At 42.0% G+C, this 25,297-nt stretch overlaps 3 protein-coding genes across 5 annotated transcripts; 1 reads left to right on the forward strand and 2 right to left on the reverse strand.

The window, feature by feature from the left end:
- The first annotated feature begins 10 nt into the window (after window positions 1–10).
- scrn2 (secernin 2) lies at window positions 11–25,267 on the forward strand. Of its 3 annotated transcripts, XM_037473239.2 has the most exons (9): window positions 11–303; window positions 408–477; window positions 19,073–19,235; window positions 19,665–19,846; window positions 20,149–20,348; window positions 20,716–20,931; window positions 21,090–21,255; window positions 22,644–22,824; window positions 24,009–25,267. In XM_037473239.2, the coding sequence occupies exons 3-9, from the start codon at window positions 19,074–19,076 to the stop codon at window positions 24,159–24,161; spliced, it is 1,260 nt and encodes a 419-aa protein (XP_037329136.1). In that variant the 5' UTR covers window positions 11–303; window positions 408–477; window position 19,073; the 3' UTR covers window positions 24,162–25,267. The 3 variants fall into 3 exon arrangements, with proteins under 3 accessions (XP_037329136.1, XP_037329135.1, XP_037329137.1); XM_037473238.2 differs by lacking the exons at window positions 11–303; window positions 408–477 and adding an exon at window positions 18,203–18,405; XM_037473240.2 differs by lacking the exons at window positions 11–303; window positions 408–477 and adding an exon at window positions 18,473–18,841.
- Window positions 572–4,351, reverse strand: cwc25 (CWC25 spliceosome associated protein homolog). The gene is made up of 9 exons (XM_037473242.2): window positions 4,187–4,351; window positions 3,348–3,520; window positions 3,022–3,258; window positions 2,863–2,932; window positions 2,535–2,689; window positions 2,352–2,427; window positions 2,057–2,259; window positions 1,609–1,776; window positions 572–1,434 (listed from the first exon to the last, which is right to left on the reverse strand). Exons 1-9 carry the CDS (start codon window positions 4,202–4,204, stop codon window positions 1,323–1,325), a joined length of 1,212 nt encoding a protein of 403 aa, XP_037329139.1. The 5' UTR covers window positions 4,205–4,351; the 3' UTR covers window positions 572–1,322.
- On the reverse strand, window positions 4,877–11,895 carry sp6 (Sp6 transcription factor). Its single transcript, XM_037473243.2, has 2 exons — window positions 11,598–11,895; window positions 4,877–7,865 (listed from the first exon to the last, which is right to left on the reverse strand). The coding sequence occupies exon 2, from the start codon at window positions 7,752–7,754 to the stop codon at window positions 6,837–6,839; it is 918 nt and encodes a 305-aa protein (XP_037329140.1). The 5' UTR covers window positions 7,755–7,865; window positions 11,598–11,895; the 3' UTR covers window positions 4,877–6,836.
- Window positions 25,268–25,297: the final 30 nt, after the last annotated feature.

Genomic DNA, 25,297 nt, shown 5'->3' on the forward strand with positions numbered 1-25,297 from the left:
TCCGCGTTAAAGTGAAATTAAAAACGGAGGTGTATTTCAATGTTTTAAGATATGCTTTGTAAGACTTAATTGTCAGTAGCAGTGTTGTATTAAATGGTCAAGCATATTTCTGGATAAAATAACTGTCTATGATGTGCGTTTCGATCAAATGATTTGGAGAAAATAGGTAAGGTACAGGGACCCCAAAAAGCTCAGTTGCAACGTAGTTGTCAGAAGTTGGCGCCAGTGGGTACCCATGGTGTTATTTGGCACTAAAATGAGACGAAGAAGAGTTTGCAACCAGGAAACAAAACAGTGTTTCTTGTAAGTCTTTCTAACTAAATTAATCTACATTCTAACATATGCAATATTAAAATGAAGTTCTCCAGATATTCAAAGTTTAATTGCTCGTGTGTTTCTGTCCGAAGACGAAGATAATCATTCAAGCGTTGTGGAGATATCGAGAAAAACGAGTGCGGAAACAGCTGATCCAATCAAGTGAGTTAACCTTAATTGTTTATTGCGTCCGAAACTTGTTCGGCAAAGCTTACTATAAGTTGGGTTTTCACTCAACGATGGGTTAGTTGTAATAGCTGCATTATAATGAACAACAAAACAATTTAGTTTTGCCAAGGGCTAGTAAACATTGAAAACTATACAATTACAAAGGCGGTAGAATTATTGTTAAATGTATTACCACCACACTGTTGGGTGATGTTTGAGTATAAAAATAAATCCTACCACTGACGATTTCAAAACCTGTACATCGTCCCATTCAAGATGTGCTGTGCTATGGTACATCCAACAAAAGGACATTTATGTTGCTCTACTTGATATTGTTCCAGCAATAAAGAGTGTTGTTGTTGACATTAAGCCAAGTTCATGTTTGAAGCTGTATTTTATCTGTTAGTATCTTAACACCAAAGTGGGGAATATGTTTTTATTACATTTGCCACTCAAAGGAGTAACAACACTAACAAACATATTACAAAACCTGTAAAAACAGGTCATATCATCAAGTAAAAACTAAAACAATACATTGTACAACGTTCTGATTACATGAACATTAAAAGGGGGTATTGGAAAGATGAGCCATGATAGCCATAAATATAAATTATGTTACCATTAAGGATAATACTTTTCAAAATAAAAGCAACCGTAGGTTGGCATGGAGCCTGTAGTTCCTTGTTTGAACACCTAACAGACTCCCACCACAATCAACCCTCAATGCATTCATAAATGCACATCTGCTTCAATACATTGAAAAGACAGATAAGGGAGTGGGTGGCATTCTGTTGCCGAGCCTTTTCATTTAGGTCATCTATATTACATGTGTTGCGTCTTCATCTCTTCATGAAGTTGTCCAGTGAGGCTGCTGTCCTCTGAATGGAGTGGATGTTCCTCTTTACTCTGTCCTCTACAGTAGAGCTTGCAGCGCTGTCCAGTTTCATGTTACTGCAAGAGAAAAAGGGGATTGTTACTGGAGCTAACTATTTAAGCATGCAAGAAAGGTGAAAAATGAAGAGAAATAAGGAAGATTATTATTATTATTATTATGAAACACTAATAACAGTTGCAGTAGATATGCATGTCACACCCTCTGATTAGCTGTGTTGCTCAGAAACTTACTGAATGAAGCCAGCATAGCGGTCATGCTTGACATTTAGTTCTCGCTGCTTTTCCTGTTCATCTTGCCTCTTGTATCTCTTCACATTATTCTCCCTGTCCTCATCCCTCTGCTTAGCCTGGTCCATCATCTCCCGCCTCTTTCGCTCCAGCTCTTCTGAAGAGAGCTTCCTACATCAGACAGGAATCAATTCAATGTAGTTAGGACATCCAAAGCGTTTCATGGCATCTTTAGTAAAATAACTGCCATAGCCTGAATAACTCAGTTGTTTTGCTAAATAAGTATATGGTTAAAGAGAGATATGTACTGTGGCAGCAGAAAATAGTGGATTTACGTTTAAATACCGAAGAGAAAAGCATTTTATTGAGGAACGGTTGACTTATGACATTATAAGCACGCGTTTGGATGCAGGCAGGCAATGAAGCTTAACCTGACTAAGGGAAGTCTTACTTGGACACAGGGTGCCTCGATCTCTGGTAGCGCCCTCCCTGTGTGCTGCAGGCTCTCGGGTCGACCTTCTTGACATCTCTGTCTAAAGACGAGTTGAAGTGACTTTCCCTGTTGTTCCTGTGCGGCGATTGTGAGCGGCTCCTCCCACGGCGCCCTGAGTGATTGGAGGGAGATGAGGCCTGGTGATGTCTGCCAGCAGGGAGCTAAAAGGGAAGACATAAACTGTCAGGACTTATGGGTTCTGGTCCAGAGCAGATGGAAGATGTGGTGTAATACTGCCTGGCTGCTTACTGACCAGTAGGCCATAGCCTGGATGGTGATGACGCGAATGATCTTTAGTATGGGCTGAAGAATCATCTCGAGAATGTGACCTAAAAATAGATAAACAATAACTTTGATTAATTTGATATATTTTTGCATCTTAAGTGTGCTTCGCTGATTGAGCAAACATTTATTAGAAAATTAACAATCTTCATACCTGTATTTTTTCTCTTCTTCCTCTTCTGAGCTGGAACTTAAACTCCTTCTCTTATGCTTCTTCTCCTTTCTTCTCTCTTTGTCTCCTTTCTTCTCTTTTTTGTCCTTCTTCCTTTTCTTTTTCTTGTCCTTCTTGAGATTGAGATTTTGGCGCAGCTGTAAGAGGAATAAAAAAAATCTTAACAATCCCCCTCCTTCTCCTGACACTAAACAAATCTCAAACACAAATGCCGTTTTTTGACAATAAAGTTAGTTTAAACTCTGCCGAAAGATGCAAAGAAGCAAAAGACATGTAAAATGTTCAATTTGAAAAACAAGTTTTTTTTTACCATTTCTTTGATTTTCTTCATCTTCACTGGATTACTCAGCACCTCTCTTTTCTTTTCTTCCTCACGTTTCCTTCAGAAAACCAACAAAACATAAATTGTATAATTGCAACTTCAGGCATATTTCTAGAACCAATTACAAAAAATAAGGAATATACCAACCTGATTTCAAACAGTGGATCTTCTCTGATCTTGGCAGCCAGGTCGAGGTTTGAAGCAGGAGTTGTGGGGTTGAAAATGGACCCAGGCAGGAGGCCAGTCTCTGCAGATGGACCACTCTCAGGCTCCTCATATTGGTCGGTGATCTGCTTGTCAATGGCACGGCCCAGAAGATACTCATCTCTGGAGACCTGACCAGCAGGGCCCTGGTACATCCAGTCCAGGCGGTCATCCTTCTTCCTTTCACAATGAAATCAGATAGCCTGACTTTGAGACTACTTTTCTCTTCGAAATCAAAATTACTTCAATTATAAAATTAGATAACTTACTTGATGGAACCGGCTTGCTGTGCAAATCTTGTTATTTCTTCTCGAGCGCGTTCATCTTTCAGCTCTTTCTGGAGCTCCTCAATCTTCTTGCATTCGGCGTCATGTTTCTGTTCTGCTTTCCAAACACGTTCAATATTTTTCATAGTCTGGGGATGCCAGCTCTTTTTCAAATTCTGCAAGAAGAAAAGATTGTTGACATTTAGTAACTGTAACTGGGCGGGTTTAACATGTCGAGCGAAACAAACATGTATTAATGTCCACTGACTAGAACAGATCAATATATACAATTAATAATCTACCAGACGAAATATCCTCTTCTGGGACATTATGCATGGAAATATTTAATGGTGAAACTGAATATTTCAACACAAATCATTGACACTTCACTTTGACAGTTAATTGAGCGGTTTCTCTGAACCTGTAGCTAACGTTATATATGATGATAAGTATTTAAAGAGAAACCGTTGTACTTATTGGTGAGCAGACCCGCGCTCTCTTAAAATACCTGTCATTGCACAGCTTTGTTAAAATACATCCGTTCTAATACTGAACTGTTTCAGATGATCAGTCGGCTGACTTCAAGCTAACGCAAACTAGCCGTTAAGCTATTAGCCAAGTTAGCTACTGCAACGGCTATGAAAAGAATAACACACGTCCGAAGTTGAAGTGAATATTTATAAACTGAACAGTGCCTTGTAACTATGTCCAGTCAGTAATACTTCCTGTTGTAACATATACAGGTAGAAAAATGTAAGCTCGCAAACATCTTTAACGTTAAACGCGAGTTTGGTATCAATTGTCTCTGAACAGAAGGCGCCAGGTTTGGATCAGAAACTTACCAGATCGCCGCCCCCCATCTTGGAAACTTCGTGGTTTCAATCCAGCGATGAATGGAAAAAGACCAAACTGTCTATACCGAAATAGGTAGAACAACGAAGTTCAACGCGAGTGAGAAAATGGAGCCACCGACGCCTGAATGTTAAGTTGTTTTTTGCGTATACTTCCGGTTTTGTATAATTCTTTTTCCGGTTCCAGCTCAAAGGTGCCTTCAGGCGCCCTGTCGTTGTGTCGTGACATTACAGCACCATCGTCAAGAATTAACCAAAACAATCAGCGATATGCGTCGGTTTGATTTTTTTGTTGTGCGTGTTTCAAAGGTTGTTAAGGCGTTAATTAGTGGCACATACTTCCTTCAAGTTTCTGACACCACATCTAATTGTGTGATATCTGATAAACATTTGCAGGCTGTAAGGGACATCCCACGTACTTGTTGCTATTAAGCCACCGCTACTTCTGCTAATACCGATGATGATGATGATGATGATAACGTTAGTATTATTAATAATAATAATCACTGTGAGGCTGTGGTACAAATTCACGTTTGCACATCTTTGATCAAAATAAATATTCAACGTGGACACAGAATAATTATTTATTTTTTATTAAAAGGACAATAATAGATTAAATACAAGTCATAACATCATGATACTTAACTTATTCAAAGTATTAGAACTTTTTTTAAAGCCAACTTAACATTCACTACATCAACAAATCCATAATATAGTTATCCATTTTATTCTACTGACGAAAATAAAAGAAGACTATTATTAGAAGAATATTATTAGAAATAATATAAATAGTCAAAACACAACAATTGACTAATCTTTAAGCATAGTCTTCCATTTATTATCTCCTTTACATAAATACAGCAGTTGTGAGCTTCCAATAATGCAAGCTCCCTAAATATATAGAAATCTCTGCCTAGTGTCTGTGATGGGTTACATACATACCTAATAGTATTTTAAACTGTAAAGCTGCCTACACTGCTTGCTACAGAACTATTAATCACATATTATTGATTATGAAAGTTGACTATTCCAAAACAAGTGAGCAAATTCTGATGCTTGTTAAACCTAAATTTGATTCTATGCTAACACAGTCGTTTTCTGCATGCTAATTCAGAGACTTGTTTCAAAACTGTTTCGTTGAAGGAGTCATTGAACATGAAAGAACTGCTGACACACCAACGGCTCCTCATGTAATGTGTTGATAGACAAGCCCCTCACACAGTGTTTGCTGATGATTGGGACTAAAGCTTGAACAGACATGCAAATGGGTCTCAAGCTGATTGATATTTGGAAACCCACTAAATGAGGTACACCTGGATACTATTGGTAGGATAACCTACCGCTTCAACCACCGCCGGAACCTCTTCAGGCATGAATTTGACAACAGCTCTTTTAAGATTTGCTCTTTTAACATTTGATGACAACACAACTAACTGTATTTACAAAATTGATATCTCATCGCCGTGTAAAGATATTGATGAGAGCCGCAAGGCTGAATTCAATGTAAAGTTGCAGGTCTGAAAACCAAAACAACTTTCTCAAATACCGTAAAATATAGATAACTCAGTAGCAACGCTGAGTTGTGTGAGAATAATTAGTGCAGTAATTAGTTCACATTTACATCATGTGACTGCAAAATGTCCCAATTTCTGTTTCATTGAGCTGCGGCAGCAGCCTGTATTGACGGACCTGTGGAGTCGTGTTAGTAGCAAACAGATTCATTTGACCATGCAGCATTTTTCTCGATGTTCAGCATAAATGATCACACAGCTCAGTTTACACTATTGTTATTATTGACGAGTGCATCACATTATTTCCTCAGCAGCTCTAACCACTTTTCATTTCTAGTTATAATTAGTTGGGATTTTGTGAGTTTCCTCTTTTCACATCTTAATCACACTTAATTCCTGTTTGTTTGCATAGTTGTGGTCCACCTGGTGACCTATAACCAACGTTTACATCCTCCCACTGTGTGATTATTCTCATTAACACGCGTTCCATCGTACCTAAGGTGGCACCAGAACGAACAATTTTACAATTTTACGAATTTACTTATTGCATACCAGCATATACACACCCTTTTGTGGTATGTACTTCAACCTTCCAAATGGCTATTGACCTTTTTTAAAATGATACAATTCTGTATTGTATTCCAGTGTCTGATCACAACTTGCACAGTAGACTACACACACATATATTTGCAGACAAAAACTGTCTTGTTTCTCCGTTCAAAAGCATGCTGCCCTTTAAACTCTTGTATTTGAACGTGGAGTAAAACAACTCTCCAAAACTTCTATTGACACATTTGATTAATTTAATTGTAAACAAGTTAACAAGCCACCTTCAGTTAAACTCATCCCAGTCTCCTAGTCCAATGGTCTCGGTAGCTTGAGCAGCAATCCTTTCGCCATCTTCTATTTTCAAACCCGGTTGTATTCATTTTTTTCTGTGCAATAACGTTTAGATTATTACTGAGTTAGCCCAGTTGATGCGTTAACAAAGATGAACACTCTTTCTGCTCCATCCAGCTTTCATCAGAATAGAGTTTGTCCTAACCTTTTTTTTAAATTCTCTATTCTTAATCTTAAAACTATGACTCACGACAAATTAAAATCTTATGAAGGTGAAGAAATTAACCGGACTACCCTGTCACACCTGAGACTGAGGGGTCTGTCTCACATTTCAGCTTCAGCAGAGACTCTGTGGCGTCTGACCCGGACACGTTTGAGGAGGATTGAGGAGTTTCAGGTGCATCAAAGCCCTTATCCATCCTCCCCTCTCCATTTATTCGCTCCTCCACGTGTCCTGGTGGTGACTCGTGTGTGCGCATGTGCTTGGCCAGGTGGTCGTTCCGCATAAACACTCTAGGACATAATGAGCAGCTAAACTTCTTAGCACCAGTGTGCGTCTGAAGGTGGCGCTGCAGTTCATCGGAGCGTGTGAATCTCTTGCCGCAGAAGAGCCAGTTGCAGACAAACGGACGGTCCCCGCTGTGCCACCGTAGGTGAGCCTTCAGATGGGAGGTCTTGGCGTACGCTTTGCCGCAACCAGGGATGTGGCAGTTGTGCATGTGCTTCCTCCTGCTGTCGTCGGTGCTCTGGCCCAGCTGCTCAGCATGAACGCAGTTAGGGCAGCGGCACGCTGCCTGGCCGGCTCCTCTGGCTGAGGAGCGGCGCTGGGGTTTGGGACGGGCAGAAACGGTGTTCTCCTGTGGCTCCTCCATGGAAAACGGTTCTTGCTGCAGCATTTCGGGAGCCATTGGCTCCATCTTGAAGCCATCCTGGGGGAAGAGGTGAGATGAATGGGAGGCGTGGGCAAGTTGAGCTGGAGGTAGGGTGCACAGCTGTGGGTCAGATCCGTAGGGCCCCAAAGAGTGCTGCAACCCCATGGAGCTCCCTTGATTTACTGAAGGCAAGCTGACACCCTGCCCCGTCTGCAGGTCTATCCAGTTGCCTGATTGGACGTCCCTGTGGAGGTCCCACCAGGAGGGGATGTTCATGTCCTCTTGGCTGCCACTTGGTGGGGCTGTCCGTAACCAAGGCTCGTACGGGTGGGCCATGGGAGAAGCTTGTGCAGGTGCAAGACTGCTGATGAGGTTGGCTGCTCAAGATGTTTACTTTTTATCTGGGTAATGCTGAGAAGTTTAGCACATGGTAGGATGAAAGAAAACCTGCAGAAACAAAGAACAGATCAACTGTTACCTTCAGAAATGGTATCCACTCAGACTTTCTCACTCAGTTGCATTTTCTCAATGACTTCACTGAACCACGTGCAATGACTTTAAAGCCTTGAGGTCATTTTTCTCAAGTCTAAAAGGCTTTGAAATTGCTCAGCTTCTGCTGATCTAACGTTTCGGAACTTCAGAAGTGAGACGTTCAGGCCTAAATCCTCCCTGTCTACAACATTTAAACCCTGAGCACACCACCTCCATTGCCATGGATACTGCAGTTCTCACGCTGCATGGTCGAGGAGACAGAAGAGAGGGGGAGACAGACGTGTCCAGGCAGAAGCCTGCCACATGCATCCGCTGCCAGGTACTTCCCATGGAGGACAGTCAAAGACAAGCGCAAAGAAAACAACATCATTGGCCCCGTGCAGAAGCAAAGGGAACAGGTGGGGTGGGGGGATAAATGCTGGTGAGATGGTGGGAGGGACGACAGTGAAGGGGAGTGTTGACAGGCGAGCAGTTTGGTAGAAGAAGAAGTTCCAGGGAGGTATGGCTGCAGGCCAAAGTCTATTTGTACGTCTCTGAGGTTTGTGAAACCTGGCAGACAAGGGAACCTGTTTTTTATGAATCACACATAATTTACAACAGCCCTCCAGGCTAGTTACAAAAGGAGCCCCGTAAAAACCGCTCGCCTCTTACACTCTGGCCTGAGAATGGGAGGCCAGCAAAGACACGAGAACAATTACTTTATGTGTATAATTATGGGCACACGCTCCAAAACAGGATCCTGTCCCCATCCTGGCTCTGATTCCCAAAGGTGACACAAAGCTTGTTAATGTTGGACAAATGTATGACATGAAGCTACCAGCCTGCAAGACCGGTACTTGGCTCCAAACATTTTCTAGCCCCGAACAGTGTTGTTGACTTCCACCACACCCCCATCCTCAAACATCTACAATTATCTTTACAGCAGGAAATAGTTGAGACGGCTGAAGCTTTGTAGGTGGATGTCCGAAAGTCCCTTGTTGTGAAACCATATCTGACGTATAGCAAAGGTTGCCATAACGAGGTGAGGCTCCAGTGGAAGACGTCCGTACTGTCTGATGTGTAGTTCCGTTAGAGCGAGGGGGAGCATGCATGTGCTTCAACACAGAGGTGGTGTCCCTCTGACAGACAGGGAAGGGTCCCCCTTAGTAGATCCCAATTTGTTGAGTCAATACAGCCAAACCAAGAGGTTTACACATCATTTGCAAGGGTACGCACAAACAAACTCAGAGATGCTTGTCGCAATGAAATTGTGAAGCAATTAGTTGGGAATTTCCAAATGAAAGGCCTGGTGTTAAAGGTCAAGCTGATTTATTTTTATTCCGGCCTGGAGCCAGAGCCGCTGCTCTCTAATCTGCTGGGAATGCGACTCAGACGCTCGACGGAATGGCCCACTCTGCTCTTCATGACATGACCGTAAACAAGCGACGACAGCAGCATCCTCCTCGGCTCGCCAAAGTGCTGGGAGCGCTACGAGCTCCTAAGGGAAACAGCTGGCGCGAGGGGGGCCCCCAGGGAGACGGCAGCTTGGGAGGAGGAAGATGGTACAGAGCAATGACAGAGCCTCGGTCATAAAACCTGCCCGACCAAGACCCAGCACACACCACGGGTTTACAAGTCTGCCGTCTGGAAAAGGCTTGGGGAGGAAACATTTGATTTTTAAAATGAAAACAAGACAACGAGTGCACTCTTTCCTGAGTTCTGTCAAACCTTTGTTCTGATACGAGAGCCTTACAGTTAGTGTGTTCTAACATAATGTTGTTTGTTTAAAACCGCTCACCTTTTTTTTTCTTTTCTACTTTTGCATTATTACATTTTGACGTCAACTTTTAAAATAATTTACAGGCCCAATTTAGTCCCCATTAAGTCTCATCGCAGACGGGTAATAGCAGAATGATAATAGTAACGCTGATTGTCTGTGGACTCTCCGGACCAGCCAGTCTGGGTCAAATGGCCTTTACAAGTAGTTTGTTCCTCCTTAGAGGACAAAATGGACGAAGAAGATGGAGCCCCCCTTTACAACAGGGGTCAGGTCAGCTGTCAGACAAAAGTACAACAATGAACTTCAAAAGACGTTTCTGTTACGTCCAAAGCTCTCTAACCTTTGCTCAGGGACCGTGTTTGTGAGCACCTCAAAAAGGTACTCTAGCAGACGCAATGCGTGTGTTGCCAAAAGTACGACCTCCCACAGGGAAAAAATCTGGTGGGTGCAATAATGAGAAACAAAATCGATTCAATACTGGAAAGTATAAATTAAAATGTCAGTTGCACAGCTGAGTGAAGGTTTAAGGGAGATTCAGAGCTGCAGAGGGGGAGGCTGATCTCTGCTTCTCTGAACTAACTGTATGATAAAGTGCAGACGAGAGATGTGTTTATGCATGGATGACAGCTTTAAGTTATGATTCATGAGTTTGTGAGACACTTCTTTATTCACAAGCACCATACATTCCCCGACTGCCTTATTCACTCCAGTTAATGTGGAAATTCTTTGATTTACCAATCTCTAACCCGCTGTACATCAAACGCCATTACGTGTGTGAGTGAGTCACCAAGTTCAAATTTGGTTTACTATCCAGATTATAAAGATTCATATACAGAGGTGCAAAGGTACTGACAAAATTAATTCTAGGTCTGTCTTTACACTTGAGTGTTTCAAATTGTACTTTATAAACATGTAATAAAGTACATTTTTATTATAGTTATTTTTCTGAATTAAATTTCCAAACCGTACACAATTCGAAACCTACATTGAGTTTATTAAAAGTGCAATGTTTTCAATTCAACTTCCCAACAGTATAAATTCCACATCAAACAATAATAATGATCCACAAATATTATGATGTAGGCCATTCTGCATATTAGCATTTTAGCAAATTTGCTATCTTTACTTGTCTTTTATTTTGCGGCAATACAACTATTATTGGAATTTCTCAAATGCACATATATCTCTCATTCGTCTATACCAGATTGGTGTTAAAAACATGAGCTTTAAGACCCAGGATTGCTGCATTTGCGCCTCTTTTTTCCTCTAAATCCATCTCTCTCTGGCATCAAATAAGGGCATGGGATGTGTTAAAATACTACTTTTTAAATAAAACAAAACGCTTGCTATTCAAAGACAATTATTTGAAACTCCAATCAGACAGCCCATAGCGATGTAACACACCAACTGGGTGGATATTATCCAATCGCGTCATGCATACTTTGCAAATGACTGCTAAATATTCTTAATTCAAATGTTTAAATTCAAATGTTCTCTTTGTTGCATTTACTACATATTTGTCTTTTACTGAAACATCCAGTTTTGATGAGCTTCACAGGCTCCCTGCAAAAAACCTCCAAGCAGTTTACTTCACAGGGAAATAAGGCACAATAAATAAACAGAAACAAATCTTCTCAACTGCACTAATGTTGGGGACTTGATCCATTTTACATAAATAATATACGTAGCAGCTCCTATATGGTCTCTGTAAGTTTTTCTGTTTGTTTGTGTTCAATATGAGATTACTTTGATTTTCTTATACAATAATGTATAATGACAGTTTAATAAATGAGCAAGCTAATATAGCAATGACTTAAGGTTATGTTGGACAGTTAAGTTATAATCAATTTTACAATATTAAATATAATACTAATGTTTAATGTAGGTGGCAGTATCCCCATCCCGATAGTAGTAAAATCCCGATTTACCTGTTTGTCCTTGGAGCAATTATCTTTTTTGAATGAAGGCACTTCGGTATGAAGAACTTTATCTCAGCTCTGCTCTGCTGCTTCCTCCTTTCGTCGACAAACATGCGCAGAAAAATAATATCCTCATCATATTTTATCAGATTTTCTTCATGGCAGACGGTCCAACTGAGGTAATATCGGCTTTTTGGCGCACAGGTAAGCAGCGCTCAGAGTACTGAGGAACTGTTCGATAGGCTGCGCGTCTTGAGTGCGTCTAAGCTCCGCCCCCCCGCCGCCGCGCCGTCTCCGCCTCCGCGAGATGCGCCCTCTGAGACCGGAGGTGAGGAAACGGCTCGATGGGTCAAAGTATAACCTTAACAGCTTTCTGAAGTTTGTCTTGTTACCCATTGTAGGCTTCTATTCTATATATTTAAAGGATCAAACCATTATTATTATAATATTCTAGTTATTTTAGTCTTTTTTTCAACACATTATTTTCAGTTTGAGATTTCACAGACGAAACATATAATCATCTCATAAAATATTTTAACGTTAACAAGTATATATTCAAGCAATTAACAAAAGAACAGGCACAAAAAAAGATGTATTTTTGTTATTTAAAAAGAAATAAGAAAAAAGCAACAGCACACAAGGTCATTCAAATTAATTCCACTTTGACAATCAGCAACATCAGTCTAGCACTCTGCATAATGATGACAATAATGTATTTTTAAATTATTTCATTCTACATAACAAGGGATTATACTTATAATTTAGTTGCTAATAACTTTTCTGAAATAAAACTGTTCAATGCTAAACTTTTACTTTGAAGGTAATATTTTTATTTAGTTTACTATTGCTGCTTTTTATTCAGTAAAAGATCAGAGTTCTCCTCAATGTCAACATTTCAATGACAAAAAGATGCAAAGAACATAGTTATTTTTCCAGTTAATAGTAGATTGTACATTTAGATACATATCATCCAAATTGAGCAATTAGGTAAAACGATCTGTTCTGCAAATTAGAATTTAGAATTATACACATTTTGAAAAACAGTTTTATAAAGTCTAAGCTTTTCCAGTTAAAACTTTTTATGGGGGGATGGGGGTCAAATTACAATTGTTTTTGCTGTTTGCTGGTCACCAGGAGGTTGGGGTCTGGTAAATAAGAAGTTATTGGAGCACTCAAAACTATTCCACTTTTTTTGCAACACTTTTATTTAAAAAAAAAAACCATTAAATATCAAACATAAACCAAAACAAACTCAATAGATCTGGAACCTGGACCCTGTCGTACTTACACTACTGTACTAAATCTAGACGAACCTTTACACACTGTGACGCGTTGACGCAGGAACCTGGTCGGTAAAGCGACTGCAGCCTGTGAATCAGATATTGTTGAGACCAGGAAATCCTTTGATTGCGGACACTCCTGAGAGGTGGTTTGGCTCGAGCCAAAACACAGGCGCAATACGCAAATCTTCAGATCTTACTTTGCAGAAAACAGTTCACCGGTTCTATTTATTAAAGTCCTGAACAACTTTAAAAAAACAGCATGTGTATCTCCCTGTCAGTACCAACTGTCTTTGATACCTCAATCGAAGGGCCACTAAATTCTTGTAAGGGCCAAATGTTGAATATGTCAGAGTTTCGTTTATTGCAATGCCATTGAATGTGCATTACACATTTAAGAGTTTTTAACATCATCTCCCTTTGAGGGCTTTTTTTTATTTTGTCTCCTCACTGAGTTAATTCCTTTCCTGTCACAGCATGTTGGTGGTGCAGCTTCAAATCGACTGACAAACACAGACCACAGACAGGCCGGCGGGAAGTGACTTCCTACCCTCTCTTCTCCTCTTTACCTGAAGCCACTAAGTTTAAACTGATTACCCGTCGGTCATATAAAGGAAACGTAGCGCGATCAGAAAATATTGACACAGTCTTGAAACAGCACGCGCCGTGGCAGATTTATACATTGCACAAGTGTCATCGCACTAATTAGGAAATTGTTTCAAGAGTGCATTTCTTGGCCAGCAAGAACCACACCACAAATTAGAGTTCAGCACATCAAAGATCATTCCGATATAAATGCAAGAACAGACTACAGAATAATTTTATAAGAGACAGATAAAAAAAAATCACAAATGTCACATCAAATGTGTAAAATATCTCGGTATATCATATCTTTTTACTTTAATCTACTTGTACGGATCAGGTCTCCGAAAGAAAGACCACACACCATGTTTAAATGCTGTTTACAGACATCTTCAAATATATTTCCCCATGAATACAATGCAGCACAATCAGAAAGAGACTGCCTGAAATTTAATTACAGTGCAAATTCAAGAAGGGGCTTACAAATTCTCCTAATGATTTAGATGTGTTTAGATAGTTTGTTTGACAGTTTTTTTTGTATCATTCACTGCTTGCATATTTTTTTGTCTTTGCTTTGTAGATGAAATTGGTTTTTGGTTCTTTAAAAACTTGCAAGAAAGTTTGTCCTCATCAATCCAGCAAAAACCTTGCCATGTCAAAGCGGTGAAATAACTTCTATTTATATAACTGCAGCACCTTTGACCTTTTACGTGTAATACATTCACTAAAATGCTTGGCACACATAATGCAGACCCAAATGTTGGATATAGAGTAAAAAATACAGGGCGTGTGCCATAGCTTGGACTTTGAATCTCATGAATACTAGTGGAATTTCTTTGACATTTTTTTGCCAAGAATTCATCGTTGTTTTTTTATATACTATACTTACTTTAGTGGTTTTTCTTGCTGGTTGCTTTTTGTGAGTCGTACTCTAGGATTACAAAGTTCAGCGGCACCAGATGAAAAATATTCTAACTTGTTATTCCTTCATAACATTATTTTACCTTTCCGGTGTGAATCTGTATGTGCGCGTACAACCCAGCTGTTCAGTCCGGCACACGTCGAGGTGCCCTCTCTCTGCACGACGTCGTCCTGGCGCCGTGAAGCCTTCTAAAATGAATGGGCTTCAGAGTGCAGTTTTTTTCATTGTCCTATTCTGTGTATGCTCCGTTAGGAGCAGAAGGGTGAAACCCGTTTTAACCTCAGAGGATTTGGCGACCACTTCCTACCCGCCTACTTGTGGGCCCTCTTGCACGGACCACACCCATCTTCAAACATTGTTGAACTCAGCTACCGACCTGTAGTTCCTTTAAAATTGAACACGTAGTTCAGTCAGTGCATGCTGCGCATTTGTGACGCTATCCCAGTCAGAAAATCCGTCCACCGACGCAGAAAATAAACATGTGGCACAGTGCTCAAAACTTCTTCTCTGGTCATTTTCTATGATCACACAGTTCAACAGGTGAACAATACCAGCTGAGTGGTGGAAAATAGTCGAAATGTAGTCAAATTTACCTGCATGTCAAATCTTTTATTTGTTTATTTATTATCGTTCGCCGGAGCCATTCAGTTTATATGAGCGTTGCATCAATCTTTCGGGATGAAAGAACATAAATTAATTTCCAAAGAATGTAAAGCTGAAGTCCATAGATGATTGATAGCCAATAAAATAATAGTTCAACACTTTTTATTACTGGAATTTAAAAAAATTGCCCATGTCCTAGACACCCTGAACATACCGTATCTTTTTATCTTGTAATTTTTAATTACAGTGATTAGTCGGGACATCAGTCTGTATTCACAAGCTCACAGTTTGTGTGTGATTTGTATTTGTGTGTACAACTTGGGTCTTTTCTTAAAGAACAGGTGTTTTGTATACAAGATTCCCCCAATATAAAGTTGGTTCTGATTCACCGGCCTTTGACTGGTTTGACTTGTCTCTAGTCCCACGGGAACTACACCGCTGTCCCAGACAAATCCTCCTGCCAACACGCCAGCCTCCAGAGAGCTAGGCCGGCTAAAGCCTCACTTCCCTTCCAGAGGCGGAAAAATCTAAACAAAGTAAACAGTGAGCACCTAGTAGTCAACTTCCTTATCCTTGTTAATTATTCAAAATCCTGCCCAGGAAAGACCTGCCCACAGTCGTCCTCTTACTGAGTCACTTTTTTTCCTTCTCATACATGCACTCACTCACTCACTCACCACAACGCTCCCCCCCCCTCTCCCCCTCTCCTCCTGCCTACCCTTTAAACTTCAAACCCAGTCATTTCTGCAAGCTGCGCTTTGATTGTACCAAACACCTGTATTTTTCGAGGAGAGACTTCCTTGCGATCCCCCGCCTCCCATCTTTGATTGTTAAACAGCAGTGGCGCCGTCATTACTGTCTGTGCGACTGATGCCGCCCAGCTTCCCCTCCCATCTTCCACCTCTGCCTTTCAACCGGAACTTTAATTGCTCAGAGAAAATGTGGATGCTTTATTTTATCTAATTTTCAAAAAGCCTTTTTTCTGTGTCTGTGTGTGTGTGTGTGTGTGTGTGTGTGTGTGTGTGTGTGTGAAGGGTTGTAAAACTTGAAATGTGCCTTGCTGGATTAACTGGATGAACTGGAGTCGATTACAGATATCCTACCAGCTATAAACAGAGAACTCAAACCAGAATGCTGTTTCTAAATGCAGAGCTAAACGTTGGTAGTAGCCAGATGGACACAAACTCTGAACATTTTCTTTTCTAACTCACCAGTAATCCTCAGGAAGACAGACAGACACTTACAAACACACACACATACACACACACACCTTTGCTGCAGTAATACCATGCTTTATTAGACGGCCTCTCCTGCCATCCTGTCTCCCCCCTCAGATTAATATCTTCTGGGCTTCTCACCAGCTGTTTCCGTCCCATAACACCCACTCATCTTCCTCCAGCCGGCCCTCCGCCTCACATGGCAGGGTTTACAAACTGGGCCACAATGCCTGCGTGGCTCTAGGAGAGTTATTTGGCTTAGCACAGTGTGTGTGTGTGTGTGCGTGTGTCGATATGTGAGTTCACCAAGCGGGATGAAGGCAGGATCTTTGTCCACGCAACTCAAAACAGCCACTTAAAGAAGGACAAACACAGACAGTCTTAATTTGAAGCGTTGCCCGGATTTGTTGTTTCAATTTCTTTTTTGGTGCAGCCACTTCTCAGCACTGGAGCTGGGGTTCAACGTATAAGTTATTACAAACAAGTAAAAGAATCCAATCTTGGTTTTACTTGATTGAATCTCTATTTTCAACAGTTCATCGCTCAGTTTATCACATCAACCCGATTTGATTTATTGCTTCCCTCCACTAGCTGGTTGTAGTTCAACTGTGTCTGTGCTTGCTTTTGTAGTAAAGCACGTTTGTGTGTGTGTGTGTGTGTGTGTGTTTGGGCGTGTCTGCCTTTGGCTCAGGTGGGTGTTTACTTCTCATGGTGTTTTTACTGTTTGTGTGCGAGGGCAGACAGGATGTGCGGTGCTTGTCAGCATGCTGGAGGAGATGAAAGGCTGGAGAGGGTGTGGAAGAACCCGGGTGCCGTTCAGGTAACAGGTTGTCTGTACAGAAACCTCTCAAGTATTCAGTCATGTTGCCTTCAGCATTCCTGGTGAGCTGCGAGAGAGCGCCACTCACCACCGAGCTGCTTCAAAAAATCAACTCAACACCTCATACAAATTTGGCCATAACCGAATGCCAGTAAGGCCCAGGTGCTCAATGTCAAAACACAAACATAAGTCCAACATTTTGAATCGGCCTGGATGGCGCTCCCTGTAACCCGCTCAGGTGTGCGTGTGAGCTGTTATTACTCTACTGCCATCAAACTGATTGCATCACCGAAAGATCCACCGTGCGTCAGTTTTAGGAATGGGGCCAACTGACGTGCATATTGATGAGCAATAACTAGTAACACGACAGCCGATTTGGACTTTGACATATTTACAATGATGCAATGCAGTCGGGCGGGTTTTAGTTTCTTGCTTGAGCACAAGTTATTAGTTTGACTCCATGTTTTCTGTTTAGTTAATAAAAACATTTTAAACATTAACCACAAACAGTCGTTGCTGTAAACCAAATCACCACAATACATATTATTGCTTTGTCTACCTGTACCGCCACCAAAACATAAAACACTGAAAGGCCTATGTGTGCTCATAACATTTAAATAATAGCCAAATAATCAGGAATGAGCTTTCCTTTCGTTATTCAGTCAGTTTGGGCTTATTTTGGTTTGGAAAGAGGTTTTGCCCTAATCAGTCAGTACTGATGATGCATCTACTCAATGGGTTTAATGTTCAAGCAGACACAACAGCCACTCTCTTTGGGAATAGCTGTTAGGAGCAGTTCACTTATCGTTTTTAACGTTAGGAATTGTGGAGGCATCTCAACAAAGAGCTAACTATTTAAACGTCTAGAAAAGCAACATTATCCTGATATTGTGTTTCAACATCGCCACCTCCTTTATCTGCGTTGGTCTCCACCAACTACTGACAGAAAAGGTAGCCCTTTACAGCTTAATCCTCCCTTATATTTACTCTATAGTTTCCGGTGCTCGTGCTACGAAATGAAAGGGACAATCATTTAGAATATTTTTTTCTCATTTCATTTCGACCAATGTGGTGAGTGGGTTATAAACACGAAGCCGATGAGAAGAGTTCTTGATAGTAAATGGGGTCGTGATGCAGGGAGCTGCTTGAAACGAGGGGTGCTCGCTGGGGGGGGGGGGGGGGGGGTGATGAAGAGCCACATCACGACTCCGGGAGCCGGTTTCCACCCCCCCGGTGTGGACGCAGTGAGCTGCGCTTGCGGCCAGACGAGACGAGACCTTTAAGTACATACCTTTGGATCTCTCGGTCACGTGACCCGGTATCTACAACCTGCCCTCCTCGCAGCCCGGCCGCCCGCTCTCACCGTTGAATACAAAAAAAAAAACACAATAAGGTAAACGCGATCTAGAGCCGCGCTCGCAGACTAGATTTAGTTCCCAGACTAGCAACCCTCAGAGAAATGACAAAAAAAATGGCGGAATGACACGAAGCGACAATAAGGCGCGTGGCGGCACCGGCAGTGGCCGTCGGTGTGGGCGCGTGCGGCCCTTATTCGCACTAAACTCCCGACCGATAACCGAGCTGCCGTCCCCTCCTCACTACGCGGGATTCATCCGCCATCGGCGCACCTTTGGCGATTTGGTTCCCTGATTGTATGCGGTTCATTTGTCGCGAATTCGCGACACGGGGGGCTAAAACACAGCATCGCTGCGGTCGGATTTGTGAAGATTACAGTCAATAAAGTGCTGTGCCCGAGACTGCCTCCTAATCCCTGTGTGAAAGGGATGTGCAGTGCACCGGCGGGATCTTGACTTTCCGCTAAAAGCTGGGTGGGGAACAGAGGGAGACTCGTCCTCTTGACTCCACACACATGCACATTATGGTCAACAGGGTGTAGTCTCACTCGGGCTGAATGTCAAGCGCGTGGTCAGACTCTTATGACCAGTTTAAAGTCCGGCTGTCTAAGCAGTTACTTGGCTGAATTGCTGAATGTGACCACTTTAAACTTCTCCCCAAGCCACGACTGTTGTTATTCATTTTGTTCCGTTTCTTAATTGCAGAATGGCCGAGGTTCCCGCGTCATGTGATTGTTTTGTGTCCTTGCCTCCTGGCTCTCGCGATGACCACGTTATTTTCGGGAAGAACGCAGACCGTCCCCGGGATGAGGTGCAGGAAGTGGCCCACTACCCTGAAGAGTCTCACCCTCCAGGCGCCATGCTGGAGGTAAAGCTGTCCCAAGCCGGCCTTGTGAATCATTCAAAGCAATACACGTATCAACAGAACATGCAATAAAAAATATATTAATTTCCTCATCAAAATTCACAATCATATATTAGCCCATAATATGTTAATATCTGAAATTAACCTGTGTGAAGATGGTAAAATATTACACAGAGGACTCACGGGCTCAACATTGTGTGTTCACCATACTGTTAGTATAAGAAAAACTGACTGATCACTGATCAGATTTGATTAATTCATGTGCCAAGAGGAAGTCATTTTCACCATTGAGTTTTACTGATGTGAAAGTTTGTCCCATACAGGTTTGTCAGCTTTACATACTGCATACAGTACATATTTCACAGAAATAGTTGGTACAATGCAAAGGGACCTTAAGTTAAACCACAGCGTCTAAATCTACTTATTCTGCAGTGCACATACATCCAGATCCCTCAAGTGGAGCAGACCCACGCTGTCGTCCTCAGCAAACCTGCCTGGATGTGGGGCGCTGAAATGGGAGCTAATGACCAGGGAGTTTGCATTGGGAATGAGGCGATCTGGACCCGAGAGCCCGTCTGCCCCGGAGATGCTCTGCTGGGCATGGACCTTGTCAGGTCAGCACAGAAAACCTTTTGATTCTGTATTGCTAAAAGGAAAAGATAATCTTTCCCACACCCACAATAAAGAAATAAATCTTAAGAGCTGACTGCAAGCTATTCAGTGCATCCTAATTAAATATAGTTAGTATTTTGTGCATTCAGTAGAGGTATTAACTTAATCCTATTAGGGTTTGATCGGAGTGAACTCAAAGATACACTACTGAAAATGAAAGTATAACATTTATAACCACATTACTAATGCCTGTGGAGAACAACGTTATTGTTTTAAGTAATCTTGCCTGACTTGTGATCATCAGGCTGGGGTTGGAGCGTGGCGACAGTGCCTGGTCGGCACTGACCGTGATCACCGGTCTCCTGGAGCAGCATGGCCAGGGTGGGCAGTGCAAGGAGGACCCTGTGCCCTTCAGCTACCACAACACCTTTCTCCTGGTGGACCGCAACGAGGCCTGGGTCCTGGAAACCGCTGGACGTCTGTGGGTGGCCCAAAAGGTCACAGGTAAGCATGCATGGTTAAAAAGTCCAGAGTCTCTATACCCTCAAATATGTACTAACCCAATGCTGAAAATAGTCGAAAGTACTGATCAGGCTGTGGACGTATACCAAACACAAATTTTTCCAGATGGAGTCACGGGTCACTAAAATCTGTTATGTATCTGGTAGTTGAGATTCTTCAGAACCTCAATTGTGGACCGACTGGCAGACCTCCTCTTCTATTCCCACAAACACTGGCATAGCTAAAAGCATTTTCAGGAAAAAAGAAGTATGCATCGAGTTCTTGGATGTTCACTCGGAAAATACCAAAACAAATCTCGCTAGTAGGAGACTTGCATCTTCACCTGCAAACAGCCACTCTCTCTTTCCAGAGGGCGTGAAGAACATCTCCAACCAGCTGACCATTGGGACGGAGGTCACCGCGGAGCACCCAGAGCTGCGGCGCGTGGCGCAGGCTCAGGGCTGGTGGGACAATGAGAGTGAGTTCAACTTCTCACGGGTGTTCAGTCCCGAGGACCCGCCTGCCAGGATGGAGCTGGCAAAACAGCGCTACAAGGGAGGCACAGAGCTACTCAAGCAACATGACGGTGAGGGTGGTCGAGTTCTACATTTTCCACAATGCTTGTGGACACCCCCCTTTACAGCATTACTGTCCATGTAGCATTCAGTGATAGGCACGGGCTGCAGTGATTTGAATGTGACAGTTACCATTTCTGCGTTTCTCCCGCGTTTTCTCTGGTCTCAGGCTCAGTGACGGCAGCTGTGATGATGTCCATTCTGAGGGACAAGCCCAGCGGTATCTGCATGGATTCTGGAGGATTCTGCACGACAGGCAGCATGGTATCGGTCCTGCCCAGAGACCCCACCCTTCCCTGCATCCACTTCTTCACTGCCACCCCAGATCCCTCCCGGTACGTCCCTGACTAGATTATAAATGTCTGTTGAGACCATAATAAACAATGAATATCACAACACATTCAGGAATTAAATTATGATTAGTCTTATCTGCCAGGCTATGAATGCACCTACTGAAAACACAATACTCTAGTAATCCCTTCAAATTAAAGGTTTTAAAAGTGCTTCTATAATGTCTGAAGGGAATCACAAACTGGGGAAAATTTAACTTTTGTTGATTTCTATAACAAGAATATGCTTTTCAAAGCTTTGTTCTAATGTTATGTGAATTTTTTTAATGTGTTTCACCGTGCCTTTAGACACTCTCACCAGGTGGAACAAACACCTTCTAAGTGTGAGACTATTGTTACACCAGCTGCATGTCATTCTAAAGCATGAGAGTAGAACGTTTTTATTATTGGTTCAGCTTTGCAATTCATGTTTGCTCTCTGTAACCTTGTCACAGTAGATTTTCCTGCACCTGAAGGGCAAGGGCAGCAAGTTCCACTGCACAATCCAAACGTCTTACACTTAATTAGTTGACACATTCCAAAATCTTCAGGCATGACTATTGTCGCTGCAAACAATTACCAAGTATGTAACACCTTCAACACGCCCTGACCCAGGTTGAACCAGAGTTAAGAAGACAAACTAAAATAAAAAAACATTTACACCAATGACAAAATCCATCTATTTTTGCCGCTATTGGCTCAAAATGGATTTCTAATATTACAATTTGTTCAGATTCAAAGTTCAAAACAACACCACTGACTAAAAAGTTTAAACCGCCTTCAACCAAGCAGGAAAGGCGGTTCTGAAATACAAAAGCACAATTAACGTTACACACAGCCAACATAATTAAACACTACACACCGAAAATAGCTCTAGGCCATGTTCACACTTTGGATGCATTCTTAAAATAGCGCCCTGCCCGACACCTTTTGGAGTTCTATTTTCTCCACTCTTCAGTAAAAGTGACACGGGGTGAGGTCAAGTGCCTTTCTGACGGCTGACCAATCAGGACGAGCAGAGTAGGTACGTGTGTGCCTTCCATAGTAACCGACTACCTTAGTTACCGGTGCCATCAAAATAGACCAAGATGGAAACCTAGCATCGTCTAGGCGGAGCTCCTGGAACAGGTTGCACAATGCCCGCTGAAACTCCCTATTGGGGAGGATATCACGTAGCCATAAACGGCTGTTGTTCACGAACACCCTCCTCAAACGCAAAAGCTAAAGCAAGTGGTTGCATTTTATTCACCATAGTAGCTAGCTAACAATAAGTAGTCGACAACCAATGGATGATAATGCATTGCTAGAACGTATGATTCCCATTACTATTTGTGTTGATGGTTGTTTCTGTATCTGTCTTCTTCTCTTTCTTGTCGCTACTCTTACCCTGGTAGGTCTATATTCAAGCCTTTTATCTTCTCGGACTTTTCCACCCCGGTGCTGAGGGTGGTCTCCCCACAGTTTGGCCCAGACGACCCTGCCAGGAAGCAGCCTCGCTTTCAGAGCAAGGTGGACCGAAGACATGACCTGTACAAGGCCCACCAGGTGGCGGTCAGGACCATGGAGAACAACCCGGTGGGCACTGATGGATGACCTAGCTCAACGTTTATGATGTGCAGATTCTGGCACAGTTGGAAGTGATATTCATTTTTTTTTAAATACATCCGAAGCAGAATAAAATGTCATCGTTTTTTCAGTTAATGGTGATACATTACAGCCAACTTACGAACTTAGACTCACAGAGCAAAACAAACCAGGGCCTCGCAAGTTAGTGCACGGAAGACACATGGCAGGACTAAAATGAACACAGGACAAGGACACATTCAAAGCCAAAGAGCAGGGTTCCAATCACGACTACGCCACGGGAGGTTTTAGTTGTTCAAAACAAAGTCACATTTTCCATTTGAGCCATTTAGCTGACGTCATGCGTTTTAAACAGCGTCAATCGACAGCGCCATCGACAATCACAGAAGTACCAATGTGCTCTGTATAGACACACAAGACAGCACATTTCACACTACATATCCTATGTTGAGTCAGTGTTTGCTTTGTCTCTACTGGGCAACTGTAGACACATTATGGCGGTTTCATATGTAGATAAAACAGCATGTGTTTTTTACCTTAAGTCAAGGTAACAGGAAACAATAGAGCCAATAGAAATATACAGTGATGTTACATAACCTTTTTTTAACTTGAAAATGAAGTCTAATTAGATCAGACTTGTTGAATAGACTCTCCCTTTAGTGAATTTTTACGCCACAGTCCACATTTGTATATTTTCTACATAGCAGTCAAGTGAATAGATTTATTTTTCCTGTCATTAAACTGGATGATAGATTACGAACTGCTAAACAGTGTACTCTGACAATTGGTATATAGTACATTTTGTACATCATCAGTATGTAGTATGAAATTGGAACACAACTGTTGTCTGCTGTTTTGGTGAGCATGTATGTAGACACCAAGATTAGCCTGTAGAGTAAATGGAGGTGTGTGATAGCTGGTGCTCAACCACTGTCATTTAGTCTGCATCTCCCACCACAGACGCCTGGTTGAGTTTAACTCCAGACTTTCAAAAGACTAAGACTGAGATCTGGATTCTCATGAATGTACATGTTATTACTTACAGGGGAACTTGACCGTAGTTTAGGTCAATTACTCTGTTGCTTCTTTCAACATACAAAATGCAAAAGGTGATGCCTTTGTTTTTACATCTCTCGCTCTCTCTCTCTCTCTCTCTCTTTCTCTCGGTTTGCCAGGATGAGGGTTCATCTGTCTTTGAGATTCTAAGGGAACTGGAGTCGCAGTGTCTGAGTGAGATTTCAGCCATGCTGAGTGGAGAGATATCAGGAGAAGAACTGGGGGACTTATTTTTTGACACCGTCGACGCAGAAATAAAGTTCTACCAGTGAGGAGGTGGGAGGCGTAGCTGCGTAGGGTGTTGGATTGTTCATGAATGTGTTCCTGCTGTTCAGGGAAAACTTTTGACTGCAACTTGGGAGCAGAGAAAGTCTAACCCTGAAGACGTGATAACAGTGATGAATTCCCATCGATAGATTGAATCACTTTTAGTAACACTATGGATTAAGGAATACATTGGTTTAGGCTATAAGACAGTAAAGAATTGTAGGAAGAGTTAAGTCAATAATTTATATGTGTTGTGTTAACTAATGTTGGATCGTGCATAACTTAAGAAAACACATTATAACATTATAACATCTGTGTCAAACCAAATTGGATGATGATTTTTTTAGATTATGGAAGTCTGCCTTTGTTTGAAGAAAAAGATTTTATTTTATTTCCTCATAAGCGAATATGAGACAATTCAGAGTAATCACAATGAACTTGACTGCAAAGGCCTGTCCAGCACACTGCAGCATTGTAACAGTGATCTGGTGGGGTTTTGTTCAGCAATACGAGTAAAGCACCTAAAATAAACATAAAAGAAGAACAACTTTTCTCAAGTTAGACTCTGCCATTTTTTGCTAGCAAATATAGAAATAGCCCTGTGAGGAAATGTGACTGTGTTCCCAGCAAATCTCATTGGGGGCTCAAACTGTGTGCTGTATTTCACTCTTTTTACAGCGCCCTCAAGTGGATATCTCTAACGCTGGTCGAGTTTCAGGAGAAGGCCCCCGGCTCTCTTAGAGGTTGTGTTTGTCCTCTGATTGGGCTCTGCCTCACTCAATTAACACACGTCTATCATTAACACACACTAAATCTCTGAACTGCACTGAGCAATTGTCACGTCTCACCTGGGGAGCAATGAGTGCACTTTTAATGATGTAGACTACACAAACGCCTGTGTAGAGCAGTGTGAAGTAAAAATTAGTTTGTTGTTTCAATTGAATGGGTGGTCATTTGTGGATCCCGGCAGGGAATGATCTAATAAAGAATGTGCATAGTCTGTTCTGTGTGTGTTGACAGTATTTGTGCAGCTGCTTGCATCATTAATGATTGGTACTACTGCTATTTATTTTCATTACCACTGCACCTTGAAATAAAAGTGGAGAATGGATCATTTTGGGGATTTATGTCACTACTCACA

The sequence above is a fragment of the Pungitius pungitius genome, chromosome 9 (genome assembly GCF_949316345.1).
Source record: "Pungitius pungitius chromosome 9, fPunPun2.1, whole genome shotgun sequence".
NCBI classification, from domain to species: Eukaryota; Metazoa; Chordata; class Actinopteri; order Perciformes; family Gasterosteidae; genus Pungitius; species Pungitius pungitius.

What these genes read in the sequence shown, in the direction of transcription:
- sp6 (XM_037473243.2), bottom strand. Translation starts at nt 7,754, where the DNA reads ATGGCCCACCCGTACGAGCCTTGGTTACGGACAGCCCCACCAAGTGGC.
- cwc25 (XM_037473242.2), bottom strand. An exon ending in CAGCAAGCCGGTTCCATCAA is followed by an intron (nt 3,259 to 3,347) that starts GTAAGTTATCTA and finishes TCATTGTGAAAG; the next exon opens with GAAGAAGGATGACCGCCTGG. An exon ending in TCGAGGCACCCTGTGTCCAA is followed by an intron (nt 1,777 to 2,056) that starts GTAAGACTTCCC and finishes TGTCTGATGTAG; the next exon opens with GAAGCTCTCTTCAGAAGAGC.
- scrn2 (XM_037473239.2), top strand. Translation starts at nt 19,074, where the DNA reads ATGGCCGAGGTTCCCGCGTCATGTGATTGTTTTGTGTCCTTGCCTCCT. An exon ending in CTGGGCATGGACCTTGTCAG is followed by an intron (nt 19,847 to 20,148) that starts GTCAGCACAGAA and finishes TGTGATCATCAG; the next exon opens with GCTGGGGTTGGAGCGTGGCG. An exon ending in GCTACTCAAGCAACATGACG is followed by an intron (nt 20,932 to 21,089) that starts GTGAGGGTGGTC and finishes CTCTGGTCTCAG; the next exon opens with GCTCAGTGACGGCAGCTGTG.